We start from the raw sequence: 22,581 nt of genomic DNA on the forward strand, positions 1-22,581 counted from the left end.
TAAACAAATAAATCCTGAAACAAAACAAGAATATCTTATTCAATTTTATTCTGGAAAATGAAATAATGCTCAAAAGAATTATGCTACGGTAGCTAAAGAAATTCTTGCTATTGTTAAATGTGTTTTAAAACTTCAAGATGATTTATATAATCAAAAATTTATTATTAAAACTGACTGTAGATCTGCTAAATTCATGTTCCAAAAAGATTTTAAACATGATGTTTCTAAACAAATGTTTGCCAAATGACAAGCTCATTTAGCTACTTTTGATTTGAAAATAATATATAAAAAATTATTGAGAAGGCTTAAGGTTCTAGTAAATTAAAGATCAAATTTTTTTTTTTTTATATATAAAGTCAATATTCCAATTGCAATGATTTTTACAAAAATTAATCCTCCTCGTACGTGATATTTTTTTTTATTACGAGTAACCCACGTTACTATTTTCTGGGTGTACATTGAACAAACACTGGATATAACTATCATACAAACCAGACATCAGATAAATCCGCCGAAGATTGTTAACACGCTCAAGCACAGAAATGTTTAAAGAGATTCGAAGTTTAGATTTTGATCTCAAGCTTCACATGCTCAGTCATTTCAACTATCTCTCATCACATTGTCGTACGTGATAATTTTAAATTTTAGAGATCAAAAGTTTTATGATAGTAGATAGTAGGATATATAAAATGAATTTATATTTTTCTAGATGTCAAATAATTGGAAAATGGAGCGGCACCCTAGGTAAGTCCAAAATGGAGAAAAAAACAACTCAAAAACTGAAACGACCCTAACTCTATAATAAATAAATATGCGGAATTTTTTTTTTATACTTACTAAATAAAATATGTACATATATGCCCATACATATATGCACAGAATAAAAATATTTAAAATGAATAAACAATTAAATACTTAAATAAAAATGCATTCTTAAAAATATAATAAATATCTGAGTCAAACATTAATTAAAAATATACTGCATAAGTAAATAAAAGTTTGCATGCACTGAAAATATTAAATAAATATTCTAGACCCTCAATCACTGAAAATAATAAAAATGTATCATGCTGACAAGAACAATAACATGCATAGCGACTCAGAATATTTCACGGTCACGGGGCCACTGCATGCATGCTCATACGTCCTCGCCTCCGGTGGGTACAATGTCATCCTCAACGAACTCACCTGCACCATACCAGTATAGTGAGCCTAGAGGCCCAACATGCTAACATAACAAGGGTTTAAAATAATTTAAACCAATTTAATACTAATACATACATATACATGAATGAGCATGCTTAAAAATTACATAACATAACTTACTTAAATAAACATAATACATAACATAATACATAACATTATTGAGCAATTTATTTTCTAACATAGCCTGGTTGTATCCGTAGTGTAACCTTGAATCATACATTAAATACTGATCAGCGTGGAAACCTACGTACGTGGCCGGTGACGAATCACCTCTTAAATTGGCAGTAAACTGCCCTTCAATCATATGGGGACGAATCCCCCTTAAATTGTCACACTACTTCAACTTCCAACATAAAATATTTTTATTGCTCAACTTAAACATTAAATCATGCATAAAATATTATTTCATGAATGCATGTACTTGAATAAAATGTGTGTCCATCATATATATTTAATTTAATTTCTTACTAACATATAAATATTAAAATAACTTAAATGCATATAAATAATTAAATATATATTCAGGACACATGCAAATTTTCTCATGGATGGTCCTGGACTGCTGGCCCTACACACAAGCCCATTAACTTAAATCTGGCCCATTAACATACTTAAGCCCATTATTTCAAACTTTAAGCCCAAATAATTATTCTAAGCCCAATTAAATTAATAAAGCCCATTAAAATTACACTAAGCCCAATAACACTTAAACTGGCCCATTGGGCCCAAAAACCCAAAGACTGGCCCATTAACTTTTATGGGCCCAAAAGCCCATAAAATAAATGGACTAACTTAATTAAAATTTTAAAAGTCCAAATAAAATTATTTGGGAGTCCAAATAATTTTATTTCAATTTATTTGACCCAAAAACACATAAATTCGTAAAATACTTTAAAAATAAAAAGACTCGAGCCCGGCCCACCAAACTCGGACCCGAACTCACTAACCCGACCCACTACCTAACCGCCCCGACCCGGACCCAAGACCCGACCCGGAACCACTCCCAAAGCCCCAACTCGATCACCCTCTTCCCTGCACTGCTGCGGCCACGAGCAGTTGCAAAGAATGCCGGCGGCCGCCATGCTCCGGCCACCCACCGGCCAGAGCACCACCCCTAGGACTTAGCTCACATCCAGACCTTTCCAACAAGCCAAGAACCAGCCCAAACCGTCGACTATGGAGTGAGAACGGAGCCCTGCAACCCGGCCCTTCTGCACTGTCGCGCAGACCCGAGCAGCTGCGGGAAAACCCTTCGTCCTCGAAGCTCCGACCACGAAAGCCCATGCAACCTTCTGCAAAAACTTAGAAAACTCAAATGGGGTTCTAACCCAACCGGCCTTACCCTAAACCGTGGTCTGAGGAAGGAGAACGAAGCTCCCTTCCTTGAACCCCTAAACCTGCGCGAACAGCATAGGTTTTGTGCAGCCATGCCCAGCCTCTTCCTAGCCATCTCCAGCCCTTAGCCCTGGTTTAGGCCGACCCTAGGGACCCTCACACACCCATGAAGACCCCTGCCAGCAGCCATGAACCGCCCTTGCCAATAAAAAAAACGTGAGATGATGCCAACCAATGAAAAAAAAAACGTGAGGTACTCAACAAACTCATGCCATTTTTTGAAAAGTTCTTAAGGATCTTGATGCATACACAACATGCACATATAACACTGATATGGTGAAATAAAGATGAAATAAAACATGCCTTTCACCGTAGAAATCAATTTAGCACGCACGTAGGACGTTTCCGGGACGACGGGCGACGAGAAACCTTAAAACTTTGAAGAGGATCGGCTATGGAGTCTTCTTGGAGATTGTTCAGTCGATGGAGGTGCTGAAGAAAAAGGGAGATGTCGGCTAAGGCTTTGGGACGTGAGGTTAGGGATATTAGGTTTAGGGTTTTAGGTTAAATAGAATTTAATTAGGATAATAACTTAATTAGAATTATATTATACCATAAAACACTTATTTAAAAATTCCTAATAATAAAAATAATCTGATGGGAAAGTTAAATCCCGAAATATTAGAGTAGGGAATTTTTAAAAATAGTAAAAAGTCAATATTTTGGCTAATTTTTGAATAAAAAGGACTCCTAAAATTATATAAAATTAAATACTTAAAATTTTGAGATAATAAAACTCAAAATAATATTTTAAGGCTCTAATAAGGCTCATAAAATAATTTGGGTGGAAAGTTGTCATCTCGTTCGTCCACGGTCCCGTCTACGCGATCAAATAATAAAAATACTAAAAATCATAAAAATCACTAATTATGGGTTAAATGCTTAAAAATAAATTAAATCATGCATAAATAATTCACATAATTATTTAACCCATAAATCATAAATTTAAATAATTAAATATCCTAATTATGCAGGCGGATTTATGTAATTAAAAATACCGGGTGTTACAATTCTCCCCCCCTTAAATTGAATTTCGTCCTCGAAATTAAAGTACTTACCCGAACAACTCCGGGTAGCGAGTCCTCATATCCTCCTCGGTCTCCCAAGTAGCTTCCTCCTCCGAGTGATTCAGCCACTGGACTCTGACCATCGGTATGACCCGCGTCCTAAGCCTCCGCTCCTCTCTAGCCAAAATCCGCACTGGTCTCTCCTCGTAAACAAGATCTGGCGGCAACTGTAAGGGCTCAAAATCCAACACATGCGACGGGTTGGAAACATATCTCCGAAGCATGGATACATGGAATACGTTGTGCACTGCCGCTAGCCCTGGAGGTAGAGCTAAACGATAGGCCAACGTGCCAACTCGCTCCAAGATCTCGAATGGCCCTATGTATCTCGGATTAAGCTTGCCTCTCCGCCCAAAACGCGCTACTCCCTTCATAGGTGACACCTTCAAGAATACGTGATCACCTACCGCGAACTCCAAATCGCGTCGTCTGGCATCCGCATAACTCTTCTGCCGACTCTGCGCAGTCCTCATCCTGTCTCGAATCTGCGTCACAATGTCAGCTGTCTGCTGCACAATCTCTGGACCCAACAAAATCCTCTCTCCAACCTCATCCCAATGCACCGGAGATCTGCATCTCCTCCCATAGAGTGCTGCATATGGAGCCATACCTATAGACGACTGAAAGCTGTTGTTATAGGTAAACTCCACTAATGGCAGTCTAGTCTCCCAAGATCCTCGAAAATCGATAACACAAGCTCTCAAAAGATCCTCGAGAATCTGGATCACTCTCTCGGACTGACCATCTGTCTGGGGATGAAAAGCTGTACTGAACAAAAGTCTAGTCCCCAAAGCTGTGTGCAGACTCTTCCAAAACGCTGAGGTGAACCTCGGATCTCTGTCTGACACGATAGACACTGGTATGCCATGCAGTCTAACAATCTCTCTGATGTAAAGCTCTGCATACTGTGTCAAGGTGTAAGTAGTCCTTACCGGCAAGAAATGAGCTGACTTGGTGAGTCTATCCACAATCACCCAAATCGCTGTACACCCTCTAGTACTCCTCGGTAAGCCAACTACAAAGTCCATCGTAATATTCTCCCATTTCCATTCCGGAATAGGGAGAGGTCTAAGAAGTCCTGCTGGACGCTGATGCTCTGCTTTGACTTGCTGACAAGTCAAGCACTCTGACACCACTCTCCCGATGTCACTCTTCATCCAGGGCCACCAATACGATAACTGTAAGTCTCGGTACATCTTCGTACTTCCGGGGTGAATGGAGTACGGAGATGCATGAGCCTCTGCTAGAATCTCGGCTCTCAACTGATCAACGTTCGGTACCCACATCCTCCCACGGTACTGAACGATGCCATCCTCCACTGTATACAAGAGATTACCTCTAGCCTCATCTCTCTGTCTCCATCGCTGTAGCTCCTCATCAGTGGACTGCCCCTCTCTAATCCGATCTCGCAGAACTGGTTGCACCGTCAACACTGACAAGCTCGGTGCATGGCCACTCGGATAGCACTCCAAACCAAATCTCTGAATCTCGGTCTGTAGTGGTAGCTGCACAGTCAAACATGATACCACTGATGACTTCCGACTCAAAGCATCGGCCACTACATTAGCTTTACCCGGATGGTAGCTAATGTCACAATCATAGTCCTTCACCAACTCCAACCATCTGCGCTGTCTCATGTTCAACTCCTTCTGGGTGAAGAAGTACTTGAGGCTCTTGTGATCGGTGAAAATCTTGCACTTCTCGCCGTAAAGATAGTGCCTTCAGATTTTCAAAGCGAAGACCACTGCTGCCAACTCCAAGTCATGCGTCGGGTAGTTCTGCTCATGAATCTTCAACTGTCTCGACGCATACGCAATAACCTTACCACACTGCATAAGCACTGCGCCTAAACCAAGTTTAGACGCGTCGGTGTAAACCACTAACTCCTCATGTGGTACTGTCATCGCTAACACTGGTGCTGTAGTGAGTGCTTCCTTCAGCTGATCGAAGCTCCTCTGACAGTCTGAACTCCATATAAACTTCGCATTCTTCTTGGTCAAGGAAGTCAAGGGTACTGCAATAGAGGAAAAACCCTTGATGAACTTCCTGTAGTATCCGGCCAAACCCAAGAAACTGCGAATCTCTGAAGCATTCTTCGGAATGCCCCAATTCTGCACTGACTCCACCTTAGACTGATCGACTGCAACTCCATCTCTCGAAATAATGTGGCCAAGAAATGCCACCTGCTCAAGCCAAAACTCGCACTTGCTGAACTTGGCATACAACCGATGCTCCCTCAAAGTCTGCAATGCGGTCTGAAGGTGCTGTCTATGCTCCTCGATGCTCCTAGAATAGATCAAAATATCATCAATAAAGACTATGATGAACTGATCCAGATATGGCTGAAAGACTCGGTTCATGAGATCCATGAAAACCGCTGGAGCATTGGTCAACCCAAATGGCATCACTAAGAACTCGTAATGCCCATATCGTGTCCGGAAAGCAGTCTTGGACACATCTGCATCCCTAACACGCAACTGATGGTAACCAGATCGCAGATCGATCTTGGAGAACACTGAAGCTCCCTGCAACTGGTCAAACAAGTCCTCTATCCTCGGCAGTGGATACTTGTTCTTCACTGTGACTCTGTTAAGCTCTCGGTAATCGATGCACAGTCTCATACTGCCATCCTTCTTCTTCACAAACAACACCGGAGCTCCCCAAGGAGAAAAGCTAGGTCGAACAAAGCCTTTCTCTAACAACTCCTGAATCTGCTCCTTCAACTCTTTCATCTCGGTAGGAGCAAGCCTGTACGGTGCCTTAGAGATAGGCACGGTGTCTGGCACTAAGTCAATACTGAACTCCACCTCTCTTACTGGTGGAATTCCTGCCACATCCTCCGGAAAGACATCCGGAAAGTCACGAACCACCTCTAACTCTGATAATGATCTGCTAGATGGCTCTGAAGTCGTGACAATACTCGCTAGAAACCCCTGGCAACCCCGTCTCAACAACTTCCTCGCCTGAATATAGGATATCACCTGAGGAATATCACTGCTCTGAGATGCATGAAAAGTGAACGGGTCGCCCCCTGTAGGTCTCACTGACACTGATCTCCGACGAAAATCAATCGAAGCTCCATTGACTGTCAACCAGTCCATACCCAAAATAAGATCAAAACCACTCAAAGGCAAGACTACTACATCTGCTCGAATGGAGTGTCCCTGCAGCTCTAACTCCAGTCCTCGAATAACCTTCGAGGTAGACATAATCTGCCCTGACGGCATAGTAACATCATACCCACTGTCACTACTCTCAGGTGTGATGCCTACCCGCCGGATAAACTCCAGGGAGATAAACGAATGCGTAGCTCCTGAATCTAGCAACGCAAACGTGGAATTTCCTCCTACTAGAATTCTCCCTGCACGCAGAAAATATTTCCAAGTAGCTGCACCAAAATCTTAGTTTACCCAATTTCACACCTAAGGACTACTCGTCTCCGAGGCATATTGGATCACCCCATATTTTTTTACGTAAATCGCCATGCATAACTAAGTGGTTTAAAATTAATGCTAACTTAAATTCTTAAAAATAAATCATACTATAAACACTTAAAACTTACAGACCGGTAGCGTGGACTTCTGAGCTCGCATAGCAGTAATGACCCCTCCGAGGACCGTGCTTTGATACCAACTGAAACGACCCTAACTCTATAATAAATAAATATGCGGAATTTTTTTTTTATACTTACTAAATAAAATATGTACATATATGCCCATACATATATGCACAGAATAAAAATATTTAAAATGAATAAACAATTAAATACTTAAATAAAAATGCATTCTTAAAAATATAATAAATATCTGAGTCAAACATTAATTAAAAATATACTGCATAAGTAAATAAAAGTTTGCATGCACTGAAAATATTAAATAAATATTCTAGACCCTCAATCACTGAAAATAATAAAAATGTATCATGCTGACAAGAACAATAACATGCATAGCGACTCAGAATATTTCACGGTCACGGGGCCACTGCATGCATGCTCATACGTCCTCGCCTCCGGTGGGTACAATGTCATCCTCAACGAACTCACCTGCACCATACCAGTGTAGTGAGCCTAGAGGCCCAACATGCTAACATAACAAGGGTTTAAAATAATTTAAACCAATTTAATACTAATACATACATATACATGAATGAGCATGCTTAAAAATTACATAACATAACTTACTTAAATAAACATAATACATAACATAATACATAACATTATTGAGCAATTTATTTTCTAACATAGCCTGGTTGTATCCGTAGTGTAACCTTGAATCATACATTAAATACTGATCAGCGTGGAAACCTACGTACGTGGCCGGTGACGAATCACCTCTTAAATTGGCAGTAAACTGCCCTTCAATCATATGGGGACGAATCCCCCTTAAATTGTCACACTACTTCAACTTCCAACATAAAATATTTTTATTGCTCAACTTAAACATTAAATCATGCATAAAATATTATTTCATGAATGCATGTACTTGAATAAAATGTGTGTCCATCATATATATTTAATTTAATTTCTTACTAACATATAAATATTAAAATAACTTAAATGCATATAAATAATTAAATATATATTCAGGACACATGCAAATTTTCTCATGGATGGTCCTGGACTGCTGGCTCTACACACAAGCCCATTAACTTAAATCTGGCCCATTAACATACTTAAGCCCATTATTTCAAACTTTAAGCCCAAATAATTATTCTAAGCCCAATTAAATTAATAAAGCCCATTAAAATTACACTAAGCCCAATAACACTTAAACTGGCTCATTGGGCCCAAAAACCCAAAGACTGGCCCATTAAATTTTATGGGCCCAAAAGCCCATAAAATAAATGGACTAACTTAATTAAAATTTTAAAAGTCCAAATAAAATTATTTGGGAGTCCAAATAATTTTATTTCAATTTATTTGACCCAAAAACACATAAATTCGTAAAATACTTTAAAAATAAAAAGACTCGAGCCCGGCCCACCAAACTCGGACCCGAACTCACTAACCCGACCCACTACCTAACCGCCCCGACCCGGACCCAAGACCCGACCCGGAACCACTCCCAAAGCCCCAACTCGATCACCCTCTTCCCTGCACTGCTGCGGCCACGAGCAGTTGCAAAGAACGCCGGCGGCCGCCATGCTCCGGCCACCCACCGGCCGGAGCACCACCCCTAGGACTTAGCTCACATCCAGACCTTTCCAACAAGCCAAGAACCAGCCCAAACCGTCGACTATGGAGTGAGAACGGAGCCCTGCAACCCGGCCCTTCTGCACTGTCGCGCAGACCCGAGCAGCTGCGGGAAAACCCTTCGTCCTCGAAGCTCCGACCACGAAAGCCCATGCAACCTTCTGCAAAAACTTAGAAAACTCAAATGGGGTTCTAACCCAACCGGCCTTACCCTAAACCGTGGTCTGAGGAAGGAGAACGAAGCTCCCTTCCTTGAACCCCTAAACCTGCGCGAACAGCATAGGTTTTGTGCAGCCATGCCCAGCCTCTTCCTAGCCATCTCCAGCCCTTAGCCCTGGTTTAGGCCGACCCTAGGGACCCTCACACACCCATGAAGACCCCTGCCAGCAGCCATGAACCGCCCTTGCCAATAAAAAAAAACGTGAGATGATGCCAACCAATGAAAAAAAAAACGTGAGGTACTCAACAAACTCATGCCATTTTTTGAAAAGTTCTTAAGGATCTTGATGCATACACAACATGCACATATAACACTGATATGGTGAAATAAAGATGAAATAAAACATGCCTTTCACCGTAGAAATCAATTTAGTACGCACGTAGGACGTTTCCGGGACGACGGGCGACGAGAAACCTTAAAACTTTGAAGAGGATCGGCTATGGAGTCTTCTTGGAGATTGTTCAGTCGATGGAGGTGCTGAAGAAAAAGGGAGATGTCGGCTAAGGCTTTGGGACGTGAGGTTAGGGATATTAGGTTTAGGGTTTTAGGTTAAATAGAATTTAATTAGGATAATAACTTAATTAGAATTATATTATACCATAAAACACTTATTTAAAAATTCCTAATAATAAAAATAATCTGATGGGAAAGTTAAATCCCGAAATATTAGAGTAGGGAATTTTTAAAAATAGTAAAAAGTCAATATTTTGGCTAATTTTTGAATAAAAAAGACTCCTAAAATTATATAAAATTAAATACTTAAAATTTTGAGATAATAAAACTCAAAATAATATTTTAAGGCTCTAATAAGGCTCATAAAATAATTTGGGTGGAAAGTTGTCATCTCGTTCGTCCACGGTCCCGTCTACGCGATCAAATAATAAAAATACTAAAAATCATAAAAATCACTAATTATGGGTTAAATGCTTAAAAATAAATTAAATCATGCATAAATAATTCACATAATTATTTAACCCATAAATCATAAATTTAAATAATTAAATATCCTAATTATGCAGGCGGATTTATGTAATTAAAAATACCGGGTGTTACAAAAACAGCCATGGTGAGAGTGAAACTCAAAATCCAAACAACCAATGGAAATAGCATTACAACAATTCATGTGTTGGAAGAGCATCAGTAAATTCCAGGCACGATCTTGTAGGGAACCTTCTCACAGTACAACTTCCAATACTTGCCATACCTGTCAAGTCCCCCAGCCATTTTCAACTCAATTAATCATTCATAGGTACCATAAGAATTAACATAAATGGAGCAAAGCGTGCTTACTTTGATCTGCATCGATCATCATCCCTCTTAGCTCGGTCAAAAAGAAGAATGGTGAGGAATACCACATAAAAGTAAGGAAGAAACTGCAACCAAAGATCCAATTTCAGAAAGATCATTGTGGGAAGAGAGAAAAAGCACAAGCCACCCTACACTGTAATCACTTACATGCCCAAACAGAGCTGGTAAAGTCCAGAAGAAGGCCCCCAATATTTCCGGCACATAATGAAAGTGACGAGCCAAACCCCACCTGTGTAAACCAAGTAATATGCAATATCATCTAAGAATCCTATTAAATCTAGAGGGTATTAGCCAACAAGTTTTTACAGAAAGTTTTACTTCCCAAGGTAATCAACCGGCCAGGAGATCCATTAATTCCTAACTACAACCTTCACAAATTTGTCTTCGCCCAAAAGCAGTGTGATTATTAAGATATGATTCGGGTAGGACAATTTATATTTGGAACCAACTTTGTCAGCGACCACATATATAGAAAATAACTTACCATCCTGATGTCAATAAAAGGCTGGTCTTTGTCTCACCAGTGGTAGTTGTATAAGAGGCTACAATCTGTATTGCAAATTATCACATTATTTAATCTACAGAAAATATATATAAAAAAATTAAGTTCCATTTGAGGGGTATAAACCAGGCGCAGTCACTTATACCTTAGATGGAGCTTTTCCCCAAACCAAGCATTTGCCGTTTGTCCTGCGGAATTCTTGCCTTTGCCTGTCACAATCATAATTTATGTATATGCAAAGAACGCCGGCTAAAAAGATATATAGAGCAAGCTGCATAAAAGGATAAATAAGGATATTTTAGAAACACAAAAAATAGTCTGCATGTTGAGACAAAGTATAAGCATGTAGCATATTTTGCTTGTTCGATCATCATAAGAAGAGATTACTCCAACAAACTTATCAAAATTCTTGATAATGACAGGTACAGGACTGAAGAGACTATTCTCACTCAATTGGTTTTAACTGTGCTGCTCAGTTTTCTGGCCTTCGAGGCATGGTTAACTTTTTTCTTTTGTCAAACTCCACCTTTGTTTAATCTTGTTATGATGTTCTACGTGAAACTACCAAATCATACCAAGATAAAATGAATCTATGAAGGCACAGAAAGAAGCCAAATGTTTCAGCAACGATTAACACTATAGACTAATTCAAGGAAAGTGAAGCTGAAAGCCTGAAATTGTTTAAGCCTTCTGAATTGGGAATGCAGTTGATGTGAAACTCTGACTAAAAACATAGTAAAAAGAAATGTCTAGCACGGAAGAAAAGTAAATTTTACTGGCCATCACGGATTCTTAATAGAAGGTGTGTTTACGCCACCTGAATTCCCAGATCTACAGGATGATTGACAAGGTACATGCCAGGAGATGTATACACAGATGGGACCCAGACCAAGCATCCCCAACATATGTAAAAGCCAGCTACAAATGAACAGATAAAAATTCAACAGAAGCATGATTAACCACAAATCCACAATAGCAAATTAGGGGAAGATAAGGCCAATAATGAGAAGGCATAAAGTCTAATCCAAAAGAGACCTCTGTCATGAGCAATATCCATTGTGTTCCAGTATCCAGCTTCCCACCAAAAGAATTTTGTGACATACACCAACATTAATATGGTATTTACCAGCATGGAATCAGCCAGCTTACCATATGTTTCGTACTGCAGGAAAAGAAAAATAGCTGTGATAGGTAATTTTTGACATTTTCGTAAAATTAAAATGACATGAATCATAATCAGAGGCAGCAATACATGGAAACATTCAGACAAAAATGAAATAAAGAGTTGAATATACCTAGGACGGCTAATCATCATTATGACAGGGTAGGCAATAACAGACAGGGAATTGGCATGGAATCAATTGGCTTATTATAACCGAAGAGAAATTTACAGGATTCTAGCTCATTTGTGCCTGAATATACAATCATTTGGACTTAGTTTATGTGGAATATTTAATAAGACGGTAAGGAAGTGTAATAAGAAAGGCTATTTACGCTGTAGTATCATAATATATGATAATATTACCTGCTTTATGCAGTAGGTCACAGCAAGAACAGCCCAGGACATCATCCCAAATCTACAGTTCGTAAAAACTTTAATATCAAAGTTCTTTCCAATGCGAGGATACAGCTCCATTCCCTGCAAATTGTGGATCACTCATTTGATGCATGATCTTTGGCAAATTCAGGATGTAGACCACATGTAATTTAGTTATAAGAATCTCTTTGAAAGGGAAGCTGCTGCAGTGCTCACCCAATAGAAATCGATGACAATATTTCCTGATGACCCAGAATCACTTGAAGATGGTGCAATTAGACCCTTAATGCAACATTATTCACAATATTAGATATATGTTAGTCGTTAGATAATTGAGATGGACTTTAAGTTTGCTAGAGTACTGCCAAGAGCACTTACTTTGATGTACAATAAAATACAAAAGACAAAGCTTCCAAAAATGAGTGCTGAAAAAATCTCGCCCAAATGATCATATACTAATGAGGGTTCAAAAATTTTAAACCTGAAAACAATATAATAATGACAAACTTAATAAACAAGTAGATTGGGGAATGAAAATATACATGGAGGTAAAACATCTCAACAACTCCATGAGTCATAATCTGAAACTAGTTGCACATTTATATAAATTTTTAATAGCCTGTATAAGGGGAGAATAAACGAGCAACCAACGTAGGCCTCACAAAATCTTGGAAAGAAAATAACAATAAGATAAAATGGAGAAAATAAGTTAGCTGCAATAATTAGCTTTGATAAACTACTAATGAAAATTGATTTGATAATCAAGTTCTATACATGAATTAGACATGATGAAGATTATTAATCATGTTTGATCAGATGCAAAACAAGTTCTACAATTTCACACTGGTAATGGTTTAAGCAACTTAAAAGTTAAAGACTCCTAGTCTCCAAAGTAATCAAAAGTGAAAAAATATTCACGAAGAAAGTTCTTAAGAATCTAAGCGTGCCAGTTGCTAACCAAATGCTTAAAGAAAATCTTACCACCAGAGGCCAATATAAGTAATCAAAGTCACGGCATAAGCTAAAACGCCATTAGCCTGCAGTTAGCAAATGAAGACTAATTTACGAGACCGAAACTTAAACAGCAATTCAACACTTGATTATTGGAAAAATGTATGTTTCTACGCCCCACTCGCTCATTATACTGATAGACTGCATTTTGTTAGCAATAAACAATCATCAAACCTTTAAATTCATAATCATAATCATGTGGGATAACAACCTTGTACACAGGTCTATTTCCAGCGGGCGAGATCGGGCCCTCGACTCTTTTCCCAGGTAAGAAAAGCTGAAGAGCAGCCTCAAATGCTGCATAGCAAGCAATGATCTTCCATGCAGTTGCAGTGGGTTTTGGCCAGATATTAATGAATCCCTGCAGGCCTTGCTCCCTGAGGTTATCCCAGGTTTGCACCACAGACCCATCGGCATGTACCATGGTATACCATCTGCGCACAGTTCAATTATCCACGAATGAATCCCATCACTTAATAGTAGCACCAAATCACAAATCTGGGGCTAGGAACCCCTACAGAAACTAATAGGGCATTACAGGTTAATGGAAATGATTGGTTTAGATCAAGCTTTAATCTTTCTACGACAGGCATAAACTTAAGCGTGAAATCGGCCAAACCCAGAAAATGTAGAGCCTGGAGAGATCCCAATAGCCAGAATTGACCGGCCCAGGATTTGAAACCATATAAAAAAGGACCACAACCACTTAATAGATGGGCAGAAGTGTTGGAAAATGAATAAACTGGAAACCAAAGAAAAAGCAGATCGCAAAAGAGAGGTCTGAACTTACAGTAGAATGACAAAAGGAGGACAGAGAGAGAGAAGTGATAGCATGGAAGCGTACGTCACCATTGGTGAGTGCACCATATTCGAATCGGACCCCATTTTCCCCCCCTTCCGTCGTCTTCCTCTCTGCGAGGTAGATGCAGTCCAGTGAAGCTGGTTAGCTGCTAAATGACGGGAGAGTGTTCGAGGAAATACAAGCGGGGTCTTTGATTTTTATTTTTATTTTTGCCCAAAATGTATATATGTATAGATATATAGTGTTCAAAGAAAAACAAGGAGTGTCTTTGAATTTTTTTTGCCCAAAGTGTGAATATATAAAACTATGGTAAATACCTTTTTTTTTTTTTTTGGAAAGAAAACTATGGTAAATACTAATTTTGGGCACCTACTAGAAAATATGTGGGGGTGATGCAATTTATTGGATTAATGTATGTGTCGTCGTTTTAGTCGTGTTCATAAAGGTATCTTTAATTGGTGTTCATCGTATCAAACCTAATATATACTAGTATTCAAATACACGCGTTACATTCTTGTCAGAGTCATCTCCAGAAATTGAATGCCCTAGGCGAATTTTCGGGAGAATGTACTATATAATATTTTTTTTATTAAATATTGACACGATTACTTCATTTAATAATCAAAATTCCGAATTCTTGCAACTAAAAATAATGTCATAAAAAATTGTTTTGAAATAAGAAAAAAACTAAAACTAAAAACAAACTCAATTAAATACTTAAACTCATTAATCATAGATGACCAGTCCATAATACAAATAGAATAAGAATAATCAAACTAATGAAGCATAAATAATTTATTTTTGTCACAACAAATCTAATAAAAAAATACAAATTGTAATTTAAATACTAACTGTTGGAGATTTTAAGTTTCGGTGTTTTGCAATCACAAAGCCAAACTGAACGAACGTCATCAAATCGCTAAACTGATAACATCGTGAAACTGAACTTGGCATTAGTGATTGCTCGAAAGTTACTAAACTGCTCGCATCGCTGAAATAGAGTGGCTAAGTAAACTGCTCGCACACTCAGTTGCAACGATACATTAGTTTACCTACCGCGAATGTGCTCAGTTGCTAAACTACTATTATCTCTCTGCCCACTAGACTGCCATCGATTAGTCAAATGAAGTTCGCATGATTAGAGTAACAACATTCAGAGAATATTCAGACTGGCACTCAGTTTACCTCAGCGGATAGAGTTATCCGTACACTGTCACCCTACAACAAAACGTCGTGATTTCAGAGTGTACCTTTTTGCAGAGAATAATGACATGGCAGATACAAACAATGCAATGGAAAATATTCAAAGATTTCAGAGGATATTTGAAATGGCACCTAAGCCTATAAATAGGCATTTTGATCAGTTGAGGAAAGCTCTCCCTCTCGCATTCTTTACGAACTCGCACTCTAAGCAGTTGATTAAAAGCTTTCAAAGCACATAGCAAAACTGATCAAGAAACTCGAAGTACACAATTCTCATATATCATTCGATCATTGAAGGATCAATTTGTGCGTCTGTAATCGAGTTGTAATTTCATTGTATTACATTCAGTCAAGGACTGTATTTGTTGTTAATTACTATGAGTTCTTAGATAAACGATTGTATAGAAGTCCTAGTCTTGGAGTGGGGTTTTCCAAGTTGATTGTAAAATTCAAAGTCTTCTAGTGCTATCCTTCCGAGGAGGAAGAAGGGGTGACATAGGAGTTTTGAAATCTCCGAACATCCAGAAACATTTACCTGTGTCTTTCTTTCAGTTTACCTCATTCATTCAGTCTCACACTTACTTTTATACTCAGTGTTCAGAATCTGTTAGTTGACATTTTTCCGCACATTTCACTTGTTTGTCAACTTACATCGATACCAAGATAGTAAGAATTCAGTCGCTAAACCGATTGAATTCTAATTGTTTTCAGTTGAGAAATTTTTTAGGTGTATTCACCCCCTCTACATTCAACCGATCCTATCAAGTGGTATCAGAGTGCATGATCTGTCTTGTCTTTGAACACTATCTCAAAATGTCACCATTCAGTAAAATTCCTATGTTCTCCAAAGAAGACTGAAAAATAAGGATGGAAGCACATCTCTCAGCCTTGCACGATGACATGTGGTATGCCATCACTGATGGTCTCATTACCATCACCAAATGAAAGGGCCCGTGTCCTGATTAATATTTAATGATCAAACAACCATGATTAATTAGTGTAAACAACGAAAAAAAATTATAAATTTTTGTTTTGGACCTACATAACTTTCGGCATGGCCTATCCATAAATAGGACATCCCAAAAACATATACAACACAACAAACATTATATACTCGAAAATAAAATCATATTACCAATTTTACAACTTATAGTTGCACTGGCACGAACTAAACACATGCAGAGCCGGCAAGGCTCGATCACACCAACATCAATTCAAAACAAAGTCCAAACTATCGATACAGATATACGGGGCATCTCCTCGGAAAATATAAAACTCGCTAATCTGATATATATATAATTTTGCTATTCTGCCCACTCATCGTGCCCACCAAATGTGCCCACCATGAGGTGGCACTCAACTATTGGATGTGATGAATTGTGCGTCCAATAGTTGAGTGCCACCTCATGGTGGGCACATTAGGTGGGCACGATGGGTGGGCAGAATAGCAAAATTCTATATATATATATATATAAATATATATATATATATATATCTGGGAACTCGACTCCACACTCGAATCACTAGGTGCCACTAGATGACGCTCCACCAGACGCGTCAAATCCCCTGGATGACCTGCTATGGAATCACAAACAACCACATCATAAAAAGAAAATAGGGGTCGGACCCCAATACAACGAACTAGTAAAACTTAAGACTGAGAAGGAGAGAGATGGCCAACGAGTACCAAAAATTGTCCATATCCTTCAAGGAAGTCAAAGCAAGGCAAGATGATCTGCAAGACACCTCGACTGAGCACAACTGGGAACAGTCAGTCGAGAAAATCAGTCTTGAAGCAGAGATTGCTAAACTGAGGACTGAGAATGAGCAGATGAAGACAAACTGTTTGAAACTTACAGCTGAAAATAAAAAATTGACCGATCTGGTAAGATAATGGAGTAAGTCTTCAAGCCTGCTGACAGAAATGCAAGATTTATAGAAACCCTCAAGAGACAAGAGTGGTCTAGGGTTTGGTAAAACTGATTGCATTAGTGAGCCTAGTACTCTACCAAAACTGGATATATGCAAAGTTAAATATATACGTTTTGTAAGATCCAGTATGAGACATGAACATGGAGAAGTCCATGAAAAATATATCCTTCGAGTTGAAAAGCCAGTTGAGCTAATGAACATGAAGAATTTTGGTATTGAATTTATTCCCAAGGATACTAAAGTTGAGCCAAACCGAGTCCCTAATCGGGTCAGTAGGGCTCAACAAAATCCTATGAAAGGATATCAAAATCAATACTACAATAGACGACCTGTTTAGAAGCGATACAGTCAGTTCAATGACGTGGGAAAGGATAAAAAAACATCTTGTATCAACTGCTTGTCACACACCATGACCTCGAGCACATAATTATGCACAAACTTTTAGGAATACTGAGACTGGTAAGTTAGTGAAACTGATCCATATTTGGGTTCCTAAAGAATTAATCCCTCGTGTACCCAAATAGATATGGGTACCAAAATTATTCAACTCTGTGTATGCAGGTAACAGGAGTTGAAGAATCGCATGATGCAGTTTGGTACCTGGATAGTGGATATTCAAGACACATGACAGGGAACACTCAACTTCTATCTGAACTGATTAAATGCTCTGGAACCAAGATCACCTTTGGTGACAACTCACAGAGAAGAATCGTGAGTAAGTGTAAGATTATCCACGATAATATCATTGTTAAAGATGTATTACTAAATGAAAATTTGAAGTACAATTTAATCAGTATAAGTCAACTGTCTGATTATGAGCATTTAGTTGAGTTTAAGAAACGCTCATGCCTTGTCAAAGATCTTTCTGAAAATATTATTTTGACAGAAAACAGATGTGGAAATACTTACAAAGTCTATTAGAATGCTCAGTCTACCAAACCACTTTTTCTCGTAGCTTCCAATCTCAATCGCAACTGGTTGTGGCACAAGAGACTGAACCACCTTAATTTTAAAGCTATTTCCAGTCTGACTAAGCTTGAGTTAGTAACAGGCCTGCCTAAAATCGAGTTTTCAAAAGACAGAGTGTGCTCAGCTTGTCAGTTTGGGAAGCAAGGTAGGTCATCATTTAAAAACAAGGGGTGTAATTCTTCAACCCGATGATTAGAACTGTTTCATATGGACTTGTTTGGTCTTATCCCAGTAACAATCTTAGGGGGAATGAAGTACAATCTTGTGATTGTTGATGACTACTCTTGATTCACCTGAGTCATTTTTCTAAAATCAAAAGACCAAACTGCTCCCCAATTGATCAAGATTTTCAAAAGACTTTTTAATGAAAAATCAAACAAGATTGACAAAATCAGGAGTGATAGGGGAACTGAATTTGTCAATAAAACTTTTTCTTCATTTTTAGAGCATCATGGAATCAGACAAGAGTTCTCAGCAGCTAGAACAACACAACAAAATGGTGTTGCAGAAAAGAGGAACCGAACTATAAAGGAAGCTGCTAGAACAATGTTGGCTGATTCTGGGGTGTTTCAGAGGTTTTGGGCAGAGGCAATGAACATAGCTTGCTATACTCAGAACAGATCGATGATATGTAAAAAGCATATGAAAACTCCATATGAGATCTGGAATGACAAGCAACCTACTATTTCTTACTTCAAGGTGTTTGCTTGCAAATGTTATATCCATAACAACGGTAAAAATCATCTGACTGCATTTGATGAAAAGTCAGATAAGGGTATTTTTCTTGGATATTATTCAATTAGCAAAGCTTACAGAGTCTTTAATAAAAGAACGCTAAATGTTGAAGAGACTATGCATGTTGTCTTTGATGAAATAGTTTCCTCAGAAAAGCCAACCGACGTTACTCAACTGACAAATCGCTTTCAAGAAATCAATCTGTAGGATGATAGTGAGGATGACATGTCAATGATAAGAAGAACACTTCAATCTCTAGAACCGGATTTGCTAGATCCACCAGTTGAGGGTAATGATCCAGTTGATCATGTAGTTGAGGATCACCCAACTGAACCAGTTGAGCTCGAGGAACTTCATCATCCAGAGACACAAGAAGATCATCTTCCTAATTCTGAGATTGCACTTGATCAAGAACTAACAGAGGATCAAACCCAATCAGTGCAACCCAATGTAGCAGATCCATTTGGACCAAGCTACAAGTGGTCCAAAAATCATCTACCAAATCTGGTGATAGGTAATCCATCTGCACCTTTGAGAACCAGGGGTCAGATGATTAATGAATTTCTACATGCAGCTTTTATATCTCAATTAGAACCAAAGAAAATTGATGATGCACTAACCGATAGTATCTGGATTGAGGCCATGAAAGATGAGCTCAACCAGTTTACTAGAAACTATGTCTGGAACTTAGTTCCAAGACCTTCTCATCAAACTGTCATAGGTACTCGGTGGGTGTACAAGAATAAACTTAACGAATATGGTACTGTGATTAGAAACAAAGCAAGATTAGTTTCTCAAGGATACAGGCAAAAGAAAGGAATCAATTATGATGAGATTTATGCTCCAGACGCTAGACTGGAAGCCATTAAAATGTTCCTTGCCTATGAATCCTTCAAAGACTACAAGGTCTATCAAATGTAGGGGTTTATCGATCTCGAGTCGAATTCGAACATGTTTGAACTTTTTTCGAGTCGAACTCGAGCCAAAATTATTCTGTTCGATAGTTCGCGAATAGTTCACGAGCCTTAATATTTAATTAATATAATATAATTATATACTAAATATATATACATTTCGAACATTTTCGAACATTTCGAGCTTTCGAACCATAATATCCGAGAAATAGTTCACGAATAGGTTCGAATGTTTTGAGCCAATCTCAAACTTCATTTCGAGCCGAGCTCGAGCCAAAATATTTGAAATTATCGAGCTTCGAATCGAGCTCGAGCTCAAATATAATCTTATCGGAGTGCCTTTCTCAATGGAAATCTTCACGAAGAAGTCTTTGTTGAGCAACCTCCTGGCTTCGTAAGTCACCAATTTCCCGACCATGTGATATGAATCTTGATGAGTATGATTAGAAAACACGACTATAAATTAAATCGCACCCTCTAACCAATAAAAAAAAGATCCAAAGAGTTTTTTCCAATACTTGAAACAAGTAAAATTGATAGAATTTGGATTTTCACCTTTAATCGACGGAACGATTAACAACAAAAATCACGAACAATCGAAACCAAAGAAAACCTTCAGATAACTTGTATCTGACAATATTCAGTGAGAAATCAATTGAAAAACGTTTCCAAGTAATTAAATTATGAAAAGTTTGATTTGAATAACCAAAGAAAAGCTTTGAAGAAAATTCTTGACAGAATTTCAATATTGTGTATAAACTGAATCTGAATTATTATTAATGAAAATAAACAAAGTATTTATAGTTTACAATAAAAAATAAAATATATAACAAAATATTGCCTAAAGATATCAAAGATATAATCTAGAAAGTTTCCTAGTAGGTCTAAAATACTTAAATTAGGCAAAAATTATGAAAAACCCACGCACACACACAATACGCCGAAGTGTGTGTTATTTTCCGAAAATTCTCGCTCGCTCGAGCGGACACAACTCGCGCTCGAGCGAGAAACACTCTGCCCCATGTTTTCTCTTGAGCTCGCTCGAGTGGACAAAACCCGCGCTCGAGCGAGAAATTCTCTGCCCGAAACTCTTTTATGGCTCTCGCTCGAGCGGTAATATATGGCGCTCGGGCGAAACATCGTCTGTCCCAAACTTATTTTCTGCATTCTTTTCGACTTCTAACACTTTAAGGACGCATAGGCAACTCCCAAATTGATATTCAAGTACTCCCATTCCATCTTGATAATTTAACAGCAATATTTGAAGTGCCTTCTTGAATTTGTTAGCTCGGCTCCTCGTTATTGGTCCACGTGGAAACTCCAATGGATCTCGAACTTTCTTTGCCACTTGATCCACATGCGAGCTATCCATGATTGCATCATCCTCCCCTTCTTGAAAAGGATTTGTCCTCAAATCTCGTTCATCTCCTACATCAAACAAAGATAAGTCAGAAACATTAAATGTAGTAATCACATTATACTCACCTGACAAATCTAGTTTGTAGGCATTGTCGATGATTCGTTCCACGACTTGAAAAGGACCATCTTCTTGAGGTAACAACTTTGAACGCCTCTTCTCGGAAAACTCTTTTTTCTTAAGTGAAACCAAACCCAATCACCTGGTTCAAACACAACCTTCTTCCTTCCCTTGTTTGCTTGCTTAGTATACTGCAAATTCTTTTTCTCAATATTTCCACGTACTTTCTAATGCAAGCTCCTCACAAATTCAGCTTTCTTCTTCCCATCTATATTAACCCTTTCACTCATAGGTAACAAAATCAAATCCAACGGAGTCAATGGATTAAACCATAAACAACTTCAAATGGCGAATAACTCGTAGTAGAATGCACACTACGATTATAAGCAAAATCAATAAATGGCAAACAATCTTCCCAATTTTTCAAGTTCCTTTTAATAATAGAGCGCAACAAAGTTCCTAAAGTTCTATTTACTACCTCATTTTGACCATCAGTTTGTGGATGACAAGTAGTAGAAAATAATAACTTAGTCCCAAGTTTACACCACAATGTTTTCCAAAAGTAACTCAAAAACCGAGTATCCCTATCAGAAACAATACTTCTAGGCATGCCATGCAATCTGACAATTTCATTAAATAACAAATCTGAAACATGCGAAGCATCATCTGATTTTTGGCATGAAATAAAATGTGCCATTTTAGAAATCTATCAACCACAAAATAAATATAATCCCTCCCCTTCTTAGATCTCGGTAACCCAAGAACAAAATCCATAGAAATGTCTACCCATGGTTCATTACATACTGGAAGTGGAGTATATAACCCATGTGATTATGATCTAGACTTTGCCTTCCTACAAGTCACACACCGTTCAAACATTTTTTCAACATCATGCTTCATTTGTGGCCAATAAAAGTGTTCATGCAGAATTTGATATGTTTCAGCCACACCAAAATGCCCCATTAAACCACTACTATGCGATTCCCTAACAAGTAATTCTCTAATTGAAGACCTAGGAATGCATAACTTATCTTCCTTAAAAAAATAACCATCATGCATGTAAAACTTATCCTTTGGACCACGCATACACAACGCATAAATTTCACAAAAAT

General features: G+C 38.3%; 1 protein-coding gene across 2 annotated transcripts; it reads right to left on the reverse strand.

Annotated features, from left to right (window-relative positions):
- Positions 1-553: 553 nt before the first annotated feature.
- LOC140881632 (7-dehydrocholesterol reductase) lies at positions 554-14,439 on the reverse strand. 2 transcript variants are annotated; one of them, XR_012150026.1, is made up of 14 exons: positions 14,228-14,439; positions 13,649-13,871; positions 13,408-13,463; positions 12,805-12,907; positions 12,643-12,708; positions 12,415-12,528; positions 11,925-12,051; positions 11,707-11,807; positions 11,035-11,160; positions 10,872-10,936; positions 10,535-10,616; positions 10,370-10,452; positions 10,139-10,283; positions 554-779 (listed from the first exon to the last, which is right to left on the reverse strand). XR_012150026.1 is itself a non-coding variant. In XM_073287099.1 (13 exons), the coding sequence occupies exons 1-13, from the start codon at positions 14,320-14,322 to the stop codon at positions 10,217-10,219; spliced, it is 1,308 nt and encodes a 435-aa protein (XP_073143200.1). In that variant the 5' UTR covers positions 14,323-14,439; the 3' UTR covers positions 10,007-10,216. The 2 variants fall into 2 exon arrangements, 1 of the variants encoding a protein (XP_073143200.1); XM_073287099.1 differs by lacking the exon at positions 554-779 and having other exon boundaries at positions 10,007-10,283.
- Positions 14,440-22,581: the final 8,142 nt, after the last annotated feature.

This window comes from Henckelia pumila, chromosome 2 (assembly GCF_033568475.1).
Source record: "Henckelia pumila isolate YLH828 chromosome 2, ASM3356847v2, whole genome shotgun sequence".
Lineage (NCBI taxonomy): Eukaryota > Viridiplantae > Streptophyta > Magnoliopsida > Lamiales > Gesneriaceae > Henckelia > Henckelia pumila.

What these genes read in the sequence shown, in the direction of transcription:
- LOC140881632 (XM_073287099.1), bottom strand. Translation starts at nt 14,322, where the DNA reads ATGGGGTCCGATTCGAATATGGTGCACTCACCAATGGTGACGTACGCT. An exon ending in TTGTCATCGATTTCTATTGG is followed by an intron (nt 12,529 to 12,642) that starts GTGAGCACTGCA and finishes CACAATTTGCAG; the next exon opens with GGAATGGAGCTGTATCCTCG. An exon ending in GGATATTGCTCATGACAGAG is followed by an intron (nt 11,808 to 11,924) that starts GTCTCTTTTGGA and finishes GTTCATTTGTAG; the next exon opens with CTGGCTTTTACATATGTTGG.